This window comes from Gouania willdenowi, chromosome 13 (assembly GCF_900634775.1).
Source record: "Gouania willdenowi chromosome 13, fGouWil2.1, whole genome shotgun sequence".
NCBI classification, from domain to species: domain Eukaryota; kingdom Metazoa; phylum Chordata; class Actinopteri; order Blenniiformes; family Gobiesocidae; genus Gouania; species Gouania willdenowi.
Genome location: NC_041056.1, coordinates 43,075,732 through 43,096,220, shown reverse-complemented (window position 1 = coordinate 43,096,220; position 20,489 = coordinate 43,075,732). Strand labels below are relative to the sequence as shown.

The following is a 20,489-nucleotide window of genomic DNA, read 5'->3' as shown; positions in this document are numbered from 1 at the left end:
CGCTTAGGCACGTGGCTCCTATTGGCAGCGGCAGTCCACGTCACTGTCTATGGCTGCGTTTGGTTTCCGTGGCAGCGCCGACACACACACACACACACACACACACACACACACACACACACACACACACACACACACACACACACACACGCACACACACACACACACACACACACACACACACACACACACACACACACACAGAGCTTCGTGCTGACGTCTGAATAAACAGGTAACACACAGTTTACTCTGCCTCACACCTGGACTAATATTTAATACACACATGCTACACAATAACCCTAAAATAAGGCTTCAAACGACAAGATTATCTGACCGGTTAGCCTGTTCGTTAGCGAATCATGCTAACAACAGACACCAATTCAACTGAACTAGCTCACTATGTAGCTAGCTAAAGAGCTAAAGTAGCACCTGAACATGATCTGAGCTAAAAGCAGCTTTAACTCCTGTTGTGTTAATAATGTTCTACATGTGATATACCGGTAAATAATACACGGTACATGGAGGTAGTTTTGTGTTAATGACGTCATAAATGTGTAATTATTGCAGAGCTAGTGTAACATGTCCATATGCTAAGAGGTATTAGAAGTATTTGTACTCATGTAGAAGTACTGGTACTTCATTGATATTATACTTAAGTACTAGTAAGTCATACATGAAATACTAAAGTACAAGAAGCTCAATTAAATAGTCAAAGTAAAAGTTACTAGTTACTTTTCTTTATTGTTGGTAATAAATCTTGGTACGGGTCCCTTACATACAGTAAACATCTGATGTAGACACAATCTACCACAATTACAACTTCATTTATTTTCCACAAAGGCATCTGTAGAAAATGAAAGGTTTGACAAAATGTACAATTATTTTTAAGATCAAACAACACCAATTAATTCAATTTAAAAAAAAAAAATATATATCTATATATATATGCTCAGTATAGATTATTTATGAACTCTAAAACTGAGAAAATAACCAACATTCAATGGTGTTTTGATATTATGTTTAATCTGGTACGACACAAAACAACACAACAGATTACGTGATTACAATTTTAATTGAACCCAAATCTGATACATTTAATTGAAAAAGTTTTATTTGATATCATGAATCATCTTGTTTTTCTTGCTATTGTGTTAAAACATATTTAATGGAGTTATTAAATGAGTGTTTATTAACTGTGTAACAGGCCTCGTGGCCATGGCTAAGGACCCTTTAGTTATGGCTAAGGACCCTTTAGTTATGGCTAAGGACCCTTTAGTTATGGCTAAGGACCCTTTAGTCATGGCTAAGGACCCTTTATCTGAGGCTGGTTTTTACTTCGATGAAGTCGACAAGTTACGAGTCCTGGAGCCTGAGGTCAGTCAGAAAACGTCTGAGCTGAAGGACGAGTGTAAAGAGTTTGTGGACAGTAAGTTCAGTGTTTACTATTATGACTATTATCACTGTTTATTAAGCATTTGTTGTTATTCTCACAGAGATCGGACAGTTTCAGAAGATCGTGGGTGGTCTGATCGAGCTGGTGGACGAGTTAGCGAAAGAAGCCGAGACAGAAAAGATGATGGTAATTAATATTGGTTATCATGTTTCATGTATGTAGAATGTAAACATGTATCATAGACCACATATTGTAAACATTTAGCTCTTTTTTCTTTCATTTGAGACAGAAATTCATGTAAACCACCTCAAATCACACCAACAGTTCTGTACAGGCGTATTGTAGCAAAAATTCATAAAAAATCAAATAGTAATAAATCCAGTTGAAACTGGACACAGAGGTACAGTACCTGGGAGGCTGTAGAACAAGAATGTGGTGGAGTTTGCTGAAAACAATGACATTTTCAATGAATTTTTGGTACAATACACCTGTACTGTTGGTGTGATTTGTGTGCGCAACTGAGGTGTACTTGAACGCACCATGAAGCATTTTTGGAACAATACGCCTGTACAGTACCGTTAGCGTGATTTAAGGTGTACTTGAACGTAAAATCACTTCTGCTCCAGACGTCTCACACGAGAACAGTAGTTTGTTTGTGTAGCAGCAGATTGGAGACGTGATTGGAGCCGTTGGAACCGGAGCGTTGTGGTTGTAAACGATATTTGTCGCAAGTAATTAAAAAACATCACATTTTGCAACATATCTACCTTCATACGAGGAACCAAGAACAGTAGCAATGAGTAGAACTTTAGTCGTAGCTTTTAAAGCTGATTCATTACTGCAGCTTTAGATTAATGTTCTTCATTATGAAATGTACATTATTTTTCAGTTTTTGGTAAACAAACCTTTTTTTTTTTAACCTCTGGCTGTTCAGTTCTTATCTTTGTAACATTTCAACTTATTCATTGGACTTGAATTACAATAAATAACTGGAAAAATTCTAAAACTTTTGACTGGTAGTTTATATTTGACTCAAAAAAACTTACAAAGGACTAGTTAAACATTATAAATAAATCTAAATGTCAGTGTTAAATCTAAAATGTAAAAGTTGAATTTAAATCTAAATGTTTAACATTTAACTTTTTCATTTAAGTTTAAAAGAAATTTTAATTTAAATCTAAATGTACTCGTGCTATTTCTCATCAAAAGATATGAACAACATATTTGAACAAAGAGTCTAACTTAAAAGTTAGTAGTTAAAGCTAGCAACAAATTAGCTCAATGGTTAGCATGTGAACTGTAAATATTAACGCGTTGATCCCGTCATGAAAATATCAGCCATTAAATAATTTAAGGTTGTTTGTAGAATCATTTGAAGGTTTTACGCAAATCATCTCAAATGTAGCGTTAAATCAATAGTGGACAATATTTACACTAATCAATATTTACACTGATCAATATTTACACTCTTCAATATTTACACTGATCAATATTTACACTGATCAATATTTACACTCTTCAATATTTACACTGATCAATATTTACACTGATCAATATTTACACTGATCAATATTTACACTCTTCAATATTTACACTGATCAATATTTACACTAATCAATATTTACACTGATCAATATTTACGCTCTTCAATATTTACACTGATCAATATTTACACTGATCAATATTTACTCTCTTCAATATTTACTGATCAATATTTACACTCTTCAATATTTACACTGATCAATATTTACACTGATCAATATTTACACTGATCAATATTTAACTCTTCAATATTTACACTGATCAATATTTACACTGATCAATATTTACACTGATCAATATTTACACTCTTCAATATTTACTGATCAATATTTACACTCTTCAATATTTACACTGATCAATATTTACACTGATCAATATTTACACTGATCAATATTTAACTCTTCAATATTTACACTGATCAATATTTACACTCTTCAATATTTACACTGATCAATATTTACACTGATCAATATTTAACTCTTCAATATTTACACTGATCAATATTTACACTGATCAATATTTACACTAATCAATATGTTTGGTTTAATAGTCAATAAAGTATCTAAACAGGGAAAGATCATATCCATTGAGCTAAATGTGAGTTCGATTCTTCTGCAGTGCCTTTGAGCAGTAAAAGCTGTGTTTCTGTGTCAGGCTATTGGAGCCAGAAATCTACTGAAGTCTGTGGCAAAGCAAAGAGAATCTCAGCAGCAGCAACTACACGCGCTCATCACAGAGAAGAAAACACAGCTGGAGAGGTCAGAGGAGGCGGGCTTTAGGACCCGTCATCTGTTCTCTCATTGGACGACGCTAATCCAGGGGATCTCAACCTTCTTGTTTCCACAGGTATCGTATCGAGTATGAAGCTCTGTCCAAAGTGGAGTCTGAACAGAACGAGTTCATCGATCAGTTTATTCTTCAGAAGTGAGACGTTGTCGTCCAACAGCAGTGCCTGCCCCTGAGTGTCCATCACACAGTTACTGCTGCTTCTTTCATTTCACGTCATATATGAAATGTGTTCTCTGCATTTGGCCCCTCCCTGGGGGGCGGGGCGAGTAGTGGTGGGTTGAGGGTTTTGCTCAGCATCCCACAGTGATGGCCAGTGTGAGATTCAAACCTGTGACCCTCCGATTACAACCACCAGGCCACACCCCCTCACTCCACAAACTGTGTATTTATACTATTTAATATTAATTATCTATGTTGTACACACCTTTACATTTTTATACTGTTTGTATGAGATGATATAATGTATGCATGTGTTTGTAATTAGTTAAAATAACAATGAGCAATAAATACCACCAAACATTTAAATCACCTGGTTCAAACAAACACTTCATCGCTTATTATTATTAATATAATTATCATTTGTTTTACATTGACTGATTAACCCTTTGTAACGTCTATAAACCCAGACGTGGCTTTTAATTGAATAATTATCCGTACAGGATGCTTTGACTGTAAAATTACATCCATCAGGTAAAATTTAATTTACAAATGTCATGTATTCAATGAATTTTAAATGAAATTTAACATGTAGTTTGATAACTTTATCTCCACTGTGGGTCAAAAATGTGTTCAACGTGACCAAAGGTGTAGAATGTGATTTTTAAAAAGCACAGAAATAAAAAGTTGAAAATTAGACAAAACCACTGTTTAAAGTGTCAATAGTGGCAGAAATAAGTGATGTAATTTAACAAGTAGGAACAATTAGTTTAAACTGGTAAATAATGAACATGACAATTAGTGAATGTGGTTCAAATAATTATAAAATATGGTGAAAAGAGGTTAAAAGTGACAATAATGTGTCAACATGTGACATTAGGTGTAAAAGTGGTAGAAATGGTTTATAAGTGATGAACATTTCTGGAAAGTAGAACAAATGTGTAGAAAAAAACATTAAAATGTGATGTAGAAGTGTCAGAAATAGGAATAATGTAACAAAAATATGGCAAGAAAAAGTGATGAAAATAGGTTAAAATATGGTAAATGGACTTGATTTATATAGAGCTTTATCACCACTGAAACAGTCTTTACATATCAGCTCATTCACCCAATCACTCTCACATTCACACACCAATGGGACAGGACTGCCATGTAAGGCACTAGTCGACCACTGGGAGCAACTTAGGGTTCAGTGTCTTGCCCAAGGACACTTCGACACATAGTCAGGTACTGGGATCGAACCCCCAACCTCTCGATCAGAAGACGACCCACTACCACCTGTCGTGAGTTTGGTGCAGAAAAAGGTAAAAATGGGCTCAGATTGTTTCTTGAAGGCATCTATTGACCACCTCACCATGTCTCGTGACCCTAAATGGGGTCCTGACCCCAAGCATGAGAACCCCTGTAAGCATCAAAATTACAACAAATAAAAGCTCCAAATGTCTTCCTTTGCTTTAAAGTATAGTGTGTGTATATATATATATATATACAGTGGTTCCAAAGTCACACATTAGTCCATGTTCAGCTCTAATAACAAGCTTTACTCATATGTTTATTCTATATGAATCTAACAGTGAGTCCAAACAATAAGGATCAATAATAACATTTAACACACACACACACACACACACACTGAGGTGGTCCTGGTGCAGTCCTACTGGTGACGTTCACTTCTTGGCGTACTGTGAATTAAACAAAAGGAAATACTGAGCAGTGATTGGATGTTTACAATCATAAACTAATGTAAAGTGTTTCTTACTTTATGGAGGATCCACTCAGCGTCAGACACAGATCTGTGAATAATCACACGTATTCGCTCTGGGTCGTCTTCATCTGAGTGGCTGTTAAAGCCCTGGACGTAGAGAGGAAACATTAGTGTGTGTGTGTGTGTGTGTGTGTGTGTGTGTGTGTGAAAGCATACGCCACATATAAGCAACGTTTGGGAAAAAAAAACCTAGTGAGATAAAGTTTCCACCTCTGACCTTATAGGCACCGTATGGGCGGAGCCTAACCTTTTATAGGCACTGTACTTTATATTGTAGAACGTTAGAAAAGGTTTGATCATGTGATGTCACTCAAACAGAGAACAATAATCAACAACTGTAGGGATGAGAAAACCTGACCCATTTATTATCAACCTATTGGTTCCATACATTTTAACCTTTAACACATAGGTGGGCAAACTACGGCCCGCGGGCCACATCCGGACCGTTGGTCTTTTTAATCCGGGCCACTGAAGCCAAAATAAACAATTAAAACACAAAATGAACCGTCTTCCTCCAAAGCAGCGTAGAGCGCCTTAGAGCCAGGTGGAGGTTGACGGTGCAAAACCGCGGTGCTGACACAGCGATACACATCTACAACAATGAGTGGCCCAAAGAAAAGAAGAGTTAACAGTGAGTGTTTAATAATGAATGGACAAGTAAATACTTTACACTAAGGTTGTTTATCTTATTATTTATTAAGAAACTGTTGTGTTTTTAAAGGAATAAAACATCCACTTTTCCTCCAAACATGTTGTTAATTATGATAAAAACTATTATTAACAAATTATGTTGGAGGGTTTTTTCAATCAAATACTTTTTATTTAACTGAGCTACTTTTACACACACACACACACACACATATACACACACACGTGTTATGCAAACTTTAAGTCCCACATGTGTCCATTGCCCCCCAAATAATTCTGACAAATAACACATGTTAAAATGTGTTGAACCAACAGGGAACAAATAATATAATATTTCACAATAAATCAAAAACTAAATTAAACTCATCATCTGAATTAAAAAAAAGCAAATGTAAAAAGTGAAGTAGAAAACAGTAAAAGTATGAAATGAACAAACTAAATCAAAACTAAATGAAATGATTTACCTGCATAAAAAAACAGTCCAAATATTCAGGAAACAACAACACTTTGTTTACAATCTGAGCCAAAAAGAAAAGAAAAGTAAATAAATGTCGACGTAAATCATTATGTTTGTATTTTAGTTCCACGTTACATTTCTAATGTAGTCTTAATTTAATGCTTTTAATTTCTGATACATTTTAGGATTCTATATTTATCTAGTAATGATCTTTATTGTTGATGATTGTTTGTTCTCCACCACACACTTTACTAACAGGTCTGTTTCTCCTTAAATGTACAAATGTTTCTGTAGAATTGGGGATAAATGTGGGTGAAAGTTGCAAATCTGTAACATATTGTTGATTTGTTTTGAAGTTTTATAAATTTGAACTTTAGACAAGAAGAATAATAATGTATGTACAGTATGCATCGGGTGCTGACCCCGCCCATCTGTCAATTTTTAAAAGTCCATGTGACCCTGAGCCAAACAGTTTGCCCACCTCTGCTTTAACATACTGTAATATCTACAGTAAACACTGAGCAAGTTTTCACAACCTGATATAAACCTTATGCTTTCAAACACATTTCCTTAACTTACCGACATACTGTAGCTACCGTAACCTCAAAAACATCAGAACTCTAGCCTCAAAAAAGATGTGCCGTACAGTCAGTTATTAATCTTTTCTATCATTTTTCAAAGGTACATTGTCGATTATTTGAAATGTTTACCAAATTAATTGTCTGAAACACTATGACAAAATACAGCATTGAAATACATTTTAATAACTGTTTTTCACTGTAAGAACATAGAATACCATTCATATTCATGTGTGCGTTTGTTAAATAAACCCAACGACGTCCGAAAAAGACGTCCTCTCAACGTCAACATGAATTATTTCTTAAAAAGATGGCAGAGCATAAATGTTAATGAAGTACACATGGATATACAGTATACGTAGTGACTGTAAATGATTTTTAATAAACAGAAGCACATACACAGGCATGTGTCTGTGTAGAAATACAAGGCTTTCAATTTCATATGAGAAATTGTTTCAAAAGTTGAACGTCATATAAACGTGCAGATGTGGTCCAGACCGACCGACGCGTTATGAACGTGATCTGGAGGTCCGTGGACGTTGGATGTTTAGTGGGTACTGTACTCTACAATTCAATAAAAAAATAAAACATGGATTGGGAAAAAAATATTCGTTTTCAAGCTGATATTGGACCGATATCAATATCAGATTGTGACACCCCTAACTTTTATAGGCACCGTATGGGCGGAGCCTGAACTTTTGTAGGCACCGTATGGGCGGAGCCTGAACATATATAGGCACCGTATGGGCGGAGCCTGAACTTTCATAGGCACTGTATGGGCGGAACCTGAACTTTTATAGGCACCATATGGGCGGAGCCTGAAATTTTATAGGCACCGTATGGGCGGAGCCTGAAATTTTATAGGCTCTGTATGGGCGGAGCCTGAACATATATAGGCACCGTATGGGCGGAGCCTGAACATATATAGGCACCATATGGGCAGAGCCTGAACTTTCATAGGCACTGTATGGACGGAGCCTGAACTTTCATAGGCACTGTATGGGCGGAGTGAGGTTGTTCCTCATGTGCGACAACTTTTGACACCCTTGTTTACAAGTCGTAATGTTTTTTTGCGTACTAGTTTTCAGCGTACACCAGCTGAAGTGATTTTACCCAGACACAGTTAAATAAATGAGGATCCTCGTCTCTATAGAACAGTGCCTCTCAAACTCTGTGGTGCACCCCCTGGTGGGGAATGGAGGTATGACAGGTGGGGCGCGACAAACAGGAGGACATTTTCAATTTCATGACAAACTTTTTAAAAACTTTTCTGCAGACTCATCTTTAATCATCGGAGGTGACTTCAATTTGGCGCTCAACACATCATTGGACAGATCTAGTAAGTGCTCAAATACAAAACCATCTCGATCTGCTAAAGTATTAATTGATTACATGGAAGATCTTGGAATAGGAGATGTATGGAGACTGAATAACCCAACTAAAAAAGAATATACCTTCTTCTCCCCCGCGCATAAATCCTTCTCCCGAATCGACTTTTTTCTTTCAAATAATTCCATCATACATAAGATGTCCTCTAAAATACATCCTATAATTATTAGCGATCATGCCCCAATATCCCTCACCCTGCAGTGTGACTCTAATCAGAAAGTATCCTCTCTATGGCGCTTTAACACCTCATTACTTAATGACAGTGAATTTGAAAAAATAATAAGAAAAGAATGGGAGGACTTTCTATTGACAAACGACTCCCCGGAAATATCACCGTCCTTACTCTGGGAAACTGGCAAGGCTGTCATTAGAGGGAAGATTATATCATACTCTTCTTTTAAGAAAAAAACAGGAACAGATAGCAGAAAAAACACTTGAAGAAAAAATTAAGAAACTTACGGAAGAATACGCAGCTAACCCATCTGAACTTTTATGGGAAAAACTTCAAAATACAAAACTTAATCTGGATATCATCTTATCTAAAAAAACCGACTTCATTTTGCAACAATTACGATACAAAAACTTTGATTACAATAATAAATCAGGCAAATACTTAGCAAATCAGCTTAAACACAATAAAGAAAATTCCTTTATAGCAACAATTTCTAATAACTCAGGTCAAACTTTAAACTTACCTCAGGACATTAATAAAATTTTTCGTGATTATTATCAAAACTTATACTCATCAAATTTAAACCCTGACACTGAAGATATTAAAACCTTTCTTAATAAACTAAACCTACCACAGCTCACTATAGATCAGAAAACCACCTTAGACTCACCATTAACCTTACAAGAATTACAAAATGCTTTAGACAGCATGTCAACAGGCAAAGCACCAGGTCCAGATGGGTTCCCTGCTGAATTCCTAAAACATTTCTGGTCAATGCTGGCTCCACTATTTTTCAGAGTAGTAACAGAGATCAAAAATAAAGGTTATGTAGGAGGTCACATGAATACAGCGAACATTAAATTGTTACTTAAACCAGACAAGAACCCCATGTTACCCTCAAGCTATCGTCCCATCTCACTTATTAACACAGACTTAAAAATTATTTCCAAAGCACTCACATCCAGGTTAGAGAAAGTAGTACAGTCAATTATACACCAAGACCAGACAGGATTTATTAAAAATAGACACTCCACAGACAATGTGAGAAGACTGTTTAATGTGATCAACATGGCACAGAACTCTAAAAAGAAAAAAATAATCTTATCACTCGATGCAGAAAAAGCATTTGATAGAGTAAACTGGTCATTCCTCCTAACTGTCCTTGGCAAATTTGGCTTCGGAGAATCATTCATACAATGGATCTCCACCCTGTACAATAAACCTAAGGCCTCAGTAACCACAAACCAAATAACATCCCAAAGCTTCACACTGCAGAGGGGAACCAGACAAGGCTGTCCACTCTCACCTTTGCTTTTTGCAATATTCGTTGAACCTCTCGCAGCAGCTGTTCATCAGAACTCTGTTATTAAAGGAATCCACTCATCCATCTCAGAACACAAAATTAATCTTTACGCGGATGACATCTTACTCTATTTGGAAGAACCGCAATCCTCTTTAGAGGAAGTATTTAATCTAATAAACAGCTTCTCTAAATTATCAGACTATTCCATTAACTGGACAAAATCATCAATCCTCCCTTTGACAAAAAACTCATGGAATCCTGCAAACCAAAATCCACAACACCCCTCCACCACAAATACAATTAAATATCTAGGCTTAAATATATCACCAAACTTAAATGAATTAATTAAACTAAATCATGATCCGATGTTGGACAAAGTCACAGAAGATCTGCGGAGATGGAACAATCTCCCCATCTCACTACTTGGCAGGATAGCTTCAGTTAAAATGAAAATCTTACCTAAAATAAACTACCTGTTCTCTATGATCCACTGAAACCACCAAAACAATGGTTTCAAAGATTAGATTCTACAACTACAAAATTCTATACTAGAAATAAAAAACCTAAAATAAGCCTTTCAACCCTTCAAAAAAACAAAGACGAGGGTGGTTTAGAAGCCCCTAATTTCATGCATTATTACTTAGCAAACCAAATACTATATTTAACAGAATGGCTAAAACCAAAAGAATACTACAACACCTGGCTAGAAATAGAACAGTTAGACTGCAAACACATTAAACTCTCTGATCTCCCTTTTATCACTGCGACCCTCAAACATCACAACTGCTTTAAAAACCCACTAATTGCCTCCACACTGACTGCATGGTGGAAAGCCCTGGACATCACAAATGTCCAATTAAAAATTAGTATACTCTCTCCAATCTGGCACAACCCCGACTTTAAAAATAAAAAAACACCACTCTATCTGAAAACATGGGAAGAGAGTGGAATCACTCATCTCCAAGACCTTTTTGAAAATGACAAGATCAGGCCATATAACAATCTAACCCAAGCATTCGATATAAATAAAAGTAACTTTCTACAGTACTTACAAGTAACAGAGACAATAAAGAAAAATACTCCACTAGACTTAACTACTTTACAACCTCCAGAACTGGCTATATATATGAAAAAAATCTCAACAAAATCAAAAAAACTCTCAAAAATATACAGAGCGCTTTCGAACACTAACTGTAATTACTTACCAATCGCGAAGTGGGAGGCCGAACTCTCAATCACCCCGAGCACTGATTTCTGGACAGAAATTTGTTGTAATACTTTTAAGATGACAAAAAACACAAACCTTCAGCTAATTCAATACAAGGTCCTCCACAGATCCCACACTACCCAACAGAAAATGCATAAAATGGGCTTCTTAGCAACAGACATCTGCTCTCAGTGCACCCAGAATACAGCGGATTCCTATCTACATGCCTTATGGCTTTGCTCCCCAGTTCAACACTTTTGGATTCTAATCACTGAAAAACTGTCCTCCATTTTGGACTGCAGGATTCCTTTATCTCCAAATCTTTGTTTGATTGGAGACCTGACAATGCTTCAACTTCCAGCAAACCAATCACAATCAATCCTTGCGGCACTAGCCATAGCAAAAAAAAACAATATTACTAAATTGGAAAGACAAAAAATCCTTAAACATAAACCAATGGCAAAATCTCCTCACAGAATTTATTTCCATGGAAAAGATGTCTGCTCTCAGAAAACAAAAAAAAATAACGTGCTTTGAGGAGCGTTGGACTCCTTTTTTAATTGCATTAAATCTAAATTTTTAAAACCCTGATGATCTAGCCTGCAAGCGACTGCCAGCACCACTCTTTACTAACGCACTAGCCCAACTGTAAGCTTGGGCCACCTTGGGCCTCTGGGGTGGTCTTGGCCGGGGTGGCTGGGGTGGGTTGCCGGGGTCTCTTGTTGCCTCGACACGGGTGTGCATTCCTTCTGGGTGTTCACGAGGTCCCGGGGCTGTTTGATTTGGCGCTGTTGCCCCTCGCGTGCACATCTGGTTGGTCTCTGGGGCTGGGGCCCTGCGTGCTCCCCTGCCGCTCCTTCCCCTTGCTCCCTGTCCCCCTGTCTCGTCCTCCCCCCCCCTCCTCCTTTGCTCTTGCGCCCGCCATCCTGTTGGGTTGGGTTTGGGGGGCTCCCGTTGGCCTGGGGCGCTGGTGGGGGGGCTGTGGCTCCCGCCTGGGGGACGGGCGGTGCCGTGCCGGGTGGGTTGGCTGGGGGGTGGTCTCGTTGGGGGGCCTGGGGTGGTGGGGTCCTTGGCTCCGGTCCGGGGGGATCCGGGGTGGGGGTGGCTTTGGGGGTGGCTGCTGCCCGGGGTCGGCGATTGCCTCCTGGGTCGCTGGGTGGCGGGGTGTGGCTGTGGGTTGCTCCGTCGGCCCTTGCGGGTCCTAGGCTTGGCTCCCTGGGGCGCGCCTTTGCCAGGGATGTCGCTTGCGCGGCGAGCCAGGCGGGGCCCCCTCCGGGGCTTTTTGTTTGACCGCAATGGCCGGGGTGTGGCCGTTACGGCTAGAGGGGTGGGGTGGGGGGGTGCTATGGGGTCTCCCCGGGGGTCGTATTGGGTGGGTGTGCGGGGGCGCGGCGCGTGGTTCTTGGCCTGGTGGATCCTTGTCGGGATTGGCTGGTCTGCTGGCTGGGTGCACCGGGCGCCGTGGGCGCGATTCCGGGGCGGGGGTGCCCCGGGGGCGGATCCTTGGTCTACGTTTCCGGGGGAGTGCTCTCCTGCCATCTGCCCGGGGACCGGCCGCGGCTCGTGGCGGCGCTGCGCAGCCTTGGGCGGGGCGGGGCTGGTGGCCTCGGGCCCGCTGTCGTCCGGGGTGGGCTGGCGTCGGGGGGGTGTCTCGTGCCGGTGCGTGGGTCGTCGGGGATCGCCTCCGTGGGGGGGGGGGGGGGGGCCCCCTTGGCGCCGTTGGTGTGGGGGGGCGGTTCCGGGCTGGGGGTGCTTCGGTACTCCGGCTTGCCGGTCCGTGGCTGGCGGGATGGCCCTGCTTGGCGGTGGATGGCGTCCTCTCTAGTCGGGGGGGCCGGGGCCGCCTCCCGGTGGAGAGTGTTGTATCGTGGCGCCGGGTGGGCCTGTGCTGGCCCTGGTGCGGGCGCGGGCCTCCCCCCTGCTCGGCCGCTCCCCTTGGCGGCGGGGTGGCGTTGCTCCGGGCCGGCGTGCGGCGGGGGTCGCCCCCTGGGGCGCCGGGGGATGGGGTTGGTGCCTGGCTGTGCCCGGGGGTGGGGGTTGTCGCCGTGCTCCGCGGGGCCGGCGCGGTCTGGGGGGTGCCGTGGGGGGGGGTCTCTGGCTGTGCTGCTCCGGGGCCCACAGTGCCACTTGCCCGTCTGCGCCATCTACCCTCTCGCGTGGCCCGCCATGCGGACGGGCCCGGCTCACACCGGACAGGCCTCCTACATGTTCACTTCACCACACTCCCAGCTGGTCTGGCTCACTCACAAAATGCACCACACACCCATACCCAACCCTCGGGGGGCTGGATGGTGGGGCTGGGGGTGGAGGGGGCCGCCACCTGTGTTACTATGTAGTGGCGTGGGGGCGGCACTCCCACCCTAGTTGCCCTACTAATCCCTCCAATTTTAATCACATCTCAACATGCCACCCCCCGGAGGGTGTATTATCACTTACACCCTCCGGCCTATTACACCACATACACATAAATCCACAGAGGCTGGATGGGGAGCACCGCTCCCCTCCATCCCCCTTCTTTTAATCACACCCCATACATTCACCAAACACACACATTCACACAGGGGATCGGGAAGTGCCTCTCCATTGGGGAATGGAGAGGCACCATAACAGGGTGGTGGGTTGGTACACACATTTGGGCCTCTCCGGTGGGGGCCTGGCTCCTCTGTTGGTGGCTGGGCCACTGCATAGAGTAAAAATACATCACGATGGTGCGGTCGGGCGTGGCGGTGGGTCTCGGAGGGGCTTTGCCGGGGTCTCTCCTTGCGGGGTCTTTCCGGGCGGTGTCGGCCTGGTGGGGCGCGGGGGTGCCTCTCCCCCTTGGGTGTGGCTTGGTGCTTGTTTCGTCTCCTGGTGGCCTTGGGGGCGGGCCCCGCGGTGTGCGGGCCCGGGGCGGCCTGCCTCGCCGGTTTGGGGGGTGGGTGTGCTGGGGGGGTGCTGGTGTCCTCACCGGGGTTGGGGCGGGGTTGTTTGGCGCCTCGGGATGATGCTGTTTACTGGGGGGGCGGCGCTAGCTGTTCCGGTGGTTGAGGTTGCTTTCGGCCGCCTGGTGGGTACGTCCTGCCATCTGCGGACTGGTGGGTGGGTCCGGGGCATCTTTGGCTGGGGGCTGCTGTCCCTTACTTGATGTGTGCCGTTGGGGTGCCTCCGTCCCCGCGGTGGGGGTCGCCGGTTGCTCGCGGGCCGGCGGGGGGCGCTGCCCCGTGGCTTGCGCCGTCCGGGGGACGGCGGGCCCTGGGCTGCTGGCCTTGTGCCGTCTGGGGCTGTGCGGTTCTGCTGGGCTGTGGCCGGGTCCTGGGCCGGGGTGGGGGGCGCGTCCCGGGGGGCTTGGCCCGGGGGCTTGCCCTTGGGGGGTCCTGTTCCCGGGGGGTGCTCCTGGGGCCCGGGGTGCTTGGCCTGCTGGCCGGGCCGGTCGTGGCGGGGGTCTTTCGGGGCGGGTGGCGCGTGCCGCGCCCTTGCGTACCTACTGGTACGGCCCCTGCTTGGGCAGTGCCCCGTGAGGCAGGGTGTCGGGGCCCGAACAGGGGGCCACATCCCGGCGGGGCGGTCTGGCTTGGCCCTTGGGGGGGGCCCTGGCTTTAAAAAAAAACTGAAGCTCGTGGCGCGGGCGGCATCAGCAGGGGGTGATCTGGGGCGCCATGGGGGGCTAGGTTGGGGTGCCTGGGGGCCGGCGGGGGGACTCCCAGCGGCCCCCTGGTGCCTTATGCGGCTTGGGGTGTGGTCGTCCTCCCTGGGCGGGCTGCTCCTGGTGCTGCATCCATTCCGGGTCCTTCTGGCCTGGGGTCGGGCCCCTGCTGGCTCTGGGCTCGCCGGCGGGTGCCCGCCGGCAGCCCGTTCGGTGCGGCTCTGGTCGTCTGCTGGGCGTGGGCTTCGGTTCCTCCGCTGGGGCCTCGGGCAGGGAGTTCTCTGGGCCCTCCCCTCGGGGGGTTGGGCGCGGGGGTGTGTGTGGGGGGGGGGGGTCGGTGGGGTGGGGGGTCTGGGGGTTGGGGGTGGGATCGGTGGCGTGGTGCGCTGGGTCCTTGGCTCCTTGGGGCTTTCTCGGGTGTGTATGGGGGGGGCGATGGCTGCCTCTCGGCTTGGGACCTTGGGGGCGTGCGGGGGGCTGCTTGGCCGTGGGGTGGTCGCCGGGGGCCCTTAGGCTGCCCGCTCTCGCTGCTGGCCTGACTGCTTCTTCGGGCCCGGGGGCGGCTCGTGGGTTTTGCAGTGGCGGTTCTTGGAAATACATTTGTCATGTATGCACTGGCCTTGGGCTGTGGGATAACACTCATACTGGGCTCAACCTTAGACACCTTGTTCCCAAATACCTGTTTTATGGAATTTCCACTCACCTCTTCCTCTGTTCACAGCCACCACTATTATTCCTAAACCGCACACTGGTCACCAAACTGCACAATATACACAACCACAATTTCACATCGCATCACTTGGAACCTAACAACTATTCCCCACTCATTCCATATCCTATCTTGTATCCCTCTTCCCTGTTAACTTCCCCACCCCCCTCCAACCCCTCACCTTGGTGTAAACACTGCCCTCTCTTTTTTTACATCCTCCCTTTAATAAAGTATTTCTTACCCTTCCCTAGGGAGAGCTGGTGATGGTCACAATTATGCAATGAAATAAATAAATTTATTTAATTGCAATAATAAAATATGCATTGCTGTTAAAAGATTGCACTTCTTGTAGTGTTAACCTTCGACAGCATGTGCAGACAAGGTAAAAAAAAAAAAAAAAAAAAAAAAAAAACTTTTCTTCGTTTATTATGAAGATCATTAACACTAAACACACAAAGAAAGTAATATGAGGACATAAGAATGTATATATTAAATGATTAGACTGCATTAGATTTGGACCAGAAACTAAATGTGACGTGGAACTAAAAATAATAATTGATGTCAGCATGTGAGACTGGAAACAATGTTTTATTATTTCCTGTATTTTTGACAGATTCACATTTGTTTTTTATTTTGCAATATGATGTTCCTTGTTGAAAATGGGTTATTTCTCAGATGATTTGTGGGGGCAATGGGAGCAGGCGGGGCTAGAAAAAGTGGGAAACGCCAAAAAAGTTTGAGAACCACTGCAGTAGGAGGAGCTAACCTGTACCTGTGGGAGGAGCTAACCTGTACCTGTCTGATGGCGTGTCTGTAATGCTGCTGCATTGATGCTGATGGTAACTTCCTGCAGCTTCTCAACAGGTAACGATAGAGCTGAACAGGTGTGTGAACAAGCTCTGATCCAATAGGTGACATCACTTCCTCTGTGGATAAAGTTATAGTTTAACAACAGGAAAGAAAGAAAAGTGATATTATTATTATTGTTGTCAGTGAATGTGAGTGGACAGTAAGACACGGGGGTCACCTGATGCTTTCAAGAAACTAAAAAAATATTTTCTGAACATTTTGAGCCCATTTCTGCTTTTTTTTTTTACAACTTCACTAAACTCACCATATTTTACTATTTTCATCACTTTTTTTGCCATATTTTTGCTCCTTTTAATGTATTTTTGCTACATTTCTGACACTTCAACATCACATTTTAATGACTTTTCTACACATTTTCCAGACATGTTCAGCACTTATAAACCTTTCTACTACTTTTACACCTAATGTCACATATGTTGACCTATTATTATAACTTTTAACCTCTTTTCATCATATTTCATACTTATATTTGCCAGTTGAACCACATTCACCATTTGTCATGCCCATTATTTGCCAGTTTAAACTAATTGTTCCAATATTGACACTTTAGATCCTTATTACCAATTTCTGTAGTTTTTAAAATCCCATTTCACCTCCTTTTCCACCATTTTTATTCACTTTGAACCATTTTATTAGTGATTAAAACCATGATTTCCATCTTTAAGATGACTATAATAATAATAATAGTAAACATTCCTGGATAACAGTGGATATTATTCAGATGAATAAATAAATGTGGTTATCACAGCTTCATAGAACAATGACCATCATTTTACTGACTTTATGGATGGACCCCAAAAATCTCTCCTTTATTCCCCCTTATAGATGGTCCTGTCTCCACATGACTGTTCTTCAATGTTCATGTCTGTGTTCAACCACCTTCAGCTACAGTGGGGGTCCCTGCTCTATGGAACCTTTATTTTGGAGGGTCCCCGCTCTCTGGAACCTTTATTTTGGAGGGTCCCTGCTCTCTGGGACCTTTATTTTTGGAGGGTCCCTGCTCTCTGGAACCTTTATTTTGAAAGGTTGAGAACCACTCAGTTACATTAAATACAGAAGTGATGAAAACAAACTAAGGCTACTTTGTGTTTTTCTTGTTCAGGTTTAAATATTATAATAATTTAGGACTAAGTCCGACCTCTATTGTTGTCCCCTCAACCACACACAGTGTTTTACGTATTCTTTACACTTTTAAAATAATCCAAGACAATAAACAATAAATACCGTTAAATCAGATGATAATTCTCGGATCAACACGGCACTGCAGATCCTTACCGGAAGTTTGGGACGTTTACTGACTCCTACTTCCGTTACATAACCCAGTCACACGCGCTGACCGCCCGATCCTTTCAACGCATGCGCGAGTACTACGTCACTTCCTTCACTCAATCCTTACGACAGAGCTCATGAGACGTGATATTTGAGTGTAAACCGACCATATTAAATATTTTAATAGTACACATTTAAATATGTGACTGCTTCATGGTGTTTCTGATTGTTTATATATATATAAAAAAACAAAATAAAACCTGAGTGCTTTGTTGTAGAGTAACAGCTCCCCCTCGTGGTATAAATAGTACATGTAGTGATCAGTGTATATTTATGTATTATTTAAACAGTTTTTAAAGCTTTATTATTTTCTGAGCACTTGATGAAGTTGTATAATATTTAAATTATGAATTAAAGCGGTATAAATAAAAGATTAATAAGAAACATTTTGTCTCTGTACTGTTTGTAATTTAAAAATATCAAATTAAATACTTGTCAAGATGGAGTAGTCTGTGTTTTTTAAAATCAATTAATAATAAATGATTATCAGACACAATGATAAGCTACGATGGATTATTAATATTCATCAGTGATTAAATAACCCAATGTTTGGGTCCAAAATAAAAATGAAGAAGTCACTTAAAGAAAAATAGTTTTATATTCTAATAAATAGTAACATTTATACTATAAATTAAACAGATTTGTTCTTACATTCCTACATGTAGTTATGAGCCAATAAAAACAGTATATTCATGTTTCCAGAGCGTGTGGGTCTAGAACCAATACACATCTGTGACTAATCATTAGTGATGTGAACAGTCTATGTTCATAGCTCTGTTATAACTGTTTGTTATGATAAATAAATCTGAATTAAATGTGACTGAATAAAAACAGCAAACACGTGTTTTCTTCATAAAAAAGCATTATTTATCAGTCGATACATCAGACTGATCAGTACCGATGACAGTGCACGATACAAAGGCATGAAAAATGAAACATTAAAATAGGTATTGCATCTTTGCATTCATAAATACTTTTCCATGTCGAATCACTGCAGTTTCTTATAACAGAATCACAGAGTTTTCATCTAAATGTGACGATGAGCGCGACACGACAGGAAATGACATTCAGCTCACATGGTCTATCAGTACAACACAGAACTAAGGCAGCTGATTGGACGAGGAGACGAGGAGGCGGTCCCATCCCACGCTGGACCACGCGCTCCTTGGCTCCGCCTCCTGCAGAGATAAACAACAACAGGTTCGATCAGCTCCATAGGATTCAAACCTAGTGAATGTCTCACTATAGCAGAGATACACAACTACTATCACAGGGGGCGGGGCCAAAAACAAGTGATTATATCTGATCTGAGGGTCACATGATCAACATTCATTACATCATTAGAATAATGACCATTTAGAAATGAACAAGAAACAACAAAGACTGTGTGTGTGTGTGTGTGTGTGTGTGTGTGTGTGTTGTGTTTTTGTCTGTTTTGAGTCATGTTGTGTATTTTACACATTTTATTTTCCTGTTTAGTTTTTTGTTTTTGTTCGAGTTCTGGGATTTTTTTTGTCTTTTTGGGGGGTAAGCTACGAAGCTAGATTTCCTCTTATTGCACTAACTTCCAGGATTTAATCAGTGTGTGCTGGACTACGACGCTCGCTAACGTCTTACGGAGCTAAATCACCATGGTAGCTTAGGCTGAACGGCTAACCGGGGGGTAATTTCATCAAAGTGTTCTTAGTAGAGCCAAGCCTACAGTTTAAACATGGTTAAAAGCTGTCCGTGACCACGCCCCCTTTCTATCAAACTCTTCTCAGCTTGGAGCTCTCCCTCTCAGCCAATCAGCTGACAGTGTTTAGGTTAAGTGCTCGTCTTCATTAGAATCATGGCTCAGGTGGTAGAGAGGTTTGGGATTTGATCCCAGTCTATACCGGTCTATGTGTCGAAGTGTCCTTGGGCAAAACACTGAACCCCAGGTTGCTCCCAGTGGTTGACTAACGCATTCCATGGCAGCTTTGTCCCATTATAGATTTATATCTGATAGACTGATCTACTGTCAGCTGATGAAGCCTGTGTGTCGAACCGTATGCGTGGACGGGTGAAGTCATTAATTCATTAATTAATTCATACACCTTAGTGAGGCTGACAGCATCATCAGGAACATACTATAGTAAACAATGTGTTCTCATCGCAGTGTGTGATAAATAGATCTACCTGAATAGAAACATGTGTGTGATGTAATAAAGTTTAACTGCAGAGCTCTGTCTGTTTGTCAGCCTATGGATTATTATCATCAATAATCTCACGTTTTTGCACATTAAGGCCTTAATGCTACGAATCTAGATAATTATATCCTGACTTAATCTCTGTTAGCGAGATTCAACTAACCAAACATTCCCTGTCAGAGAGAAGCTGAGAACAAGCAGAGCTGAAGTTTTTAAATCAAAGTTAAAGGAACTTTTTTTCTGTACTGTGTATGATTGAGAGAGATTTATGGTCATGTTGATGATGTCATGTGTTTGTTTATGAAGTTGTTTTATCATGTAAAGCACATTGAGTTGCCTTGTGTATGAAATGCACTACATAAATATATTTGTCTTGCCTAAAGGAGATG

At 42.4% G+C, this 20,489-nt stretch overlaps 3 protein-coding genes across 5 annotated transcripts in view; 1 reads left to right on the top strand and 2 right to left on the bottom strand.

Annotated features, from left to right (window-relative positions):
- Nucleotides 1–139: 139 nt before the first annotated feature.
- On the top strand, nucleotides 140–4,249 carry ift20 (intraflagellar transport 20 homolog (Chlamydomonas)). 2 transcript variants are annotated; one of them, XM_028464695.1, is made up of 5 exons: nucleotides 140–232; nucleotides 1,205–1,426; nucleotides 1,494–1,579; nucleotides 3,590–3,693; nucleotides 3,782–4,249. In XM_028464695.1, the coding sequence occupies exons 2-5, from the start codon at nucleotides 1,216–1,218 to the stop codon at nucleotides 3,861–3,863; spliced, it is 483 nt and encodes a 160-aa protein (XP_028320496.1). In that variant the 5' UTR covers nucleotides 140–232; nucleotides 1,205–1,215; the 3' UTR covers nucleotides 3,864–4,249. The 2 variants fall into 2 exon arrangements, with proteins under 2 accessions (XP_028320496.1, XP_028320497.1); XM_028464696.1 differs by lacking the exon at nucleotides 3,590–3,693.
- A 1,151-nt stretch (nucleotides 4,250–5,400) lies between these two features.
- On the bottom strand, nucleotides 5,401–17,919 carry lyrm9 (LYR motif containing 9). Its single transcript, XM_028464697.1, has 4 exons — nucleotides 17,825–17,919; nucleotides 16,526–16,656; nucleotides 5,640–5,732; nucleotides 5,401–5,562 (listed from the first exon to the last, which is right to left on the bottom strand). The coding sequence occupies exons 2-4, from the start codon at nucleotides 16,646–16,648 to the stop codon at nucleotides 5,548–5,550; spliced, it is 231 nt and encodes a 76-aa protein (XP_028320498.1). The 5' UTR covers nucleotides 16,649–16,656; nucleotides 17,825–17,919; the 3' UTR covers nucleotides 5,401–5,547.
- An 854-nt stretch (nucleotides 17,920–18,773) lies between these two features.
- tpst1 (tyrosylprotein sulfotransferase 1) overlaps nucleotides 18,774–20,489 on the bottom strand; it is a 39,016-nt gene continuing 37,300 nt past the window's right edge. For both annotated transcript variants that reach the window (XM_028464692.1, XM_028464693.1), the window contains one exon: nucleotides 18,774–19,107. The gene's annotated coding sequence lies outside the window, so the exon portion shown is untranslated. The remainder of the gene's footprint in view (nucleotides 19,108–20,489) is intronic.

What these genes read in the sequence shown, in the direction of transcription:
- ift20 (XM_028464695.1), top strand. Translation starts at nt 1,216, where the DNA reads ATGGCTAAGGACCCTTTAGTTATGGCTAAGGACCCTTTAGTTATGGCT. An exon ending in CCGAGACAGAAAAGATGATG is followed by an intron (nt 1,580 to 3,589) that starts GTAATTAATATT and finishes TTTCTGTGTCAG; the next exon opens with GCTATTGGAGCCAGAAATCT. An exon ending in AAGAAAACACAGCTGGAGAG is followed by an intron (nt 3,694 to 3,781) that starts GTCAGAGGAGGC and finishes TTGTTTCCACAG; the next exon opens with GTATCGTATCGAGTATGAAG.
- lyrm9 (XM_028464697.1), bottom strand. Translation starts at nt 16,648, where the DNA reads ATGTCACCTATTGGATCAGAGCTTGTTCACACACCTGTTCAGCTCTAT. An exon ending in ACAGACACGCCATCAGACAG is followed by an intron (nt 5,733 to 16,525) that starts GTACAGGTTAGC and finishes CTCTACGTCCAG; the next exon opens with GGCTTTAACAGCCACTCAGA.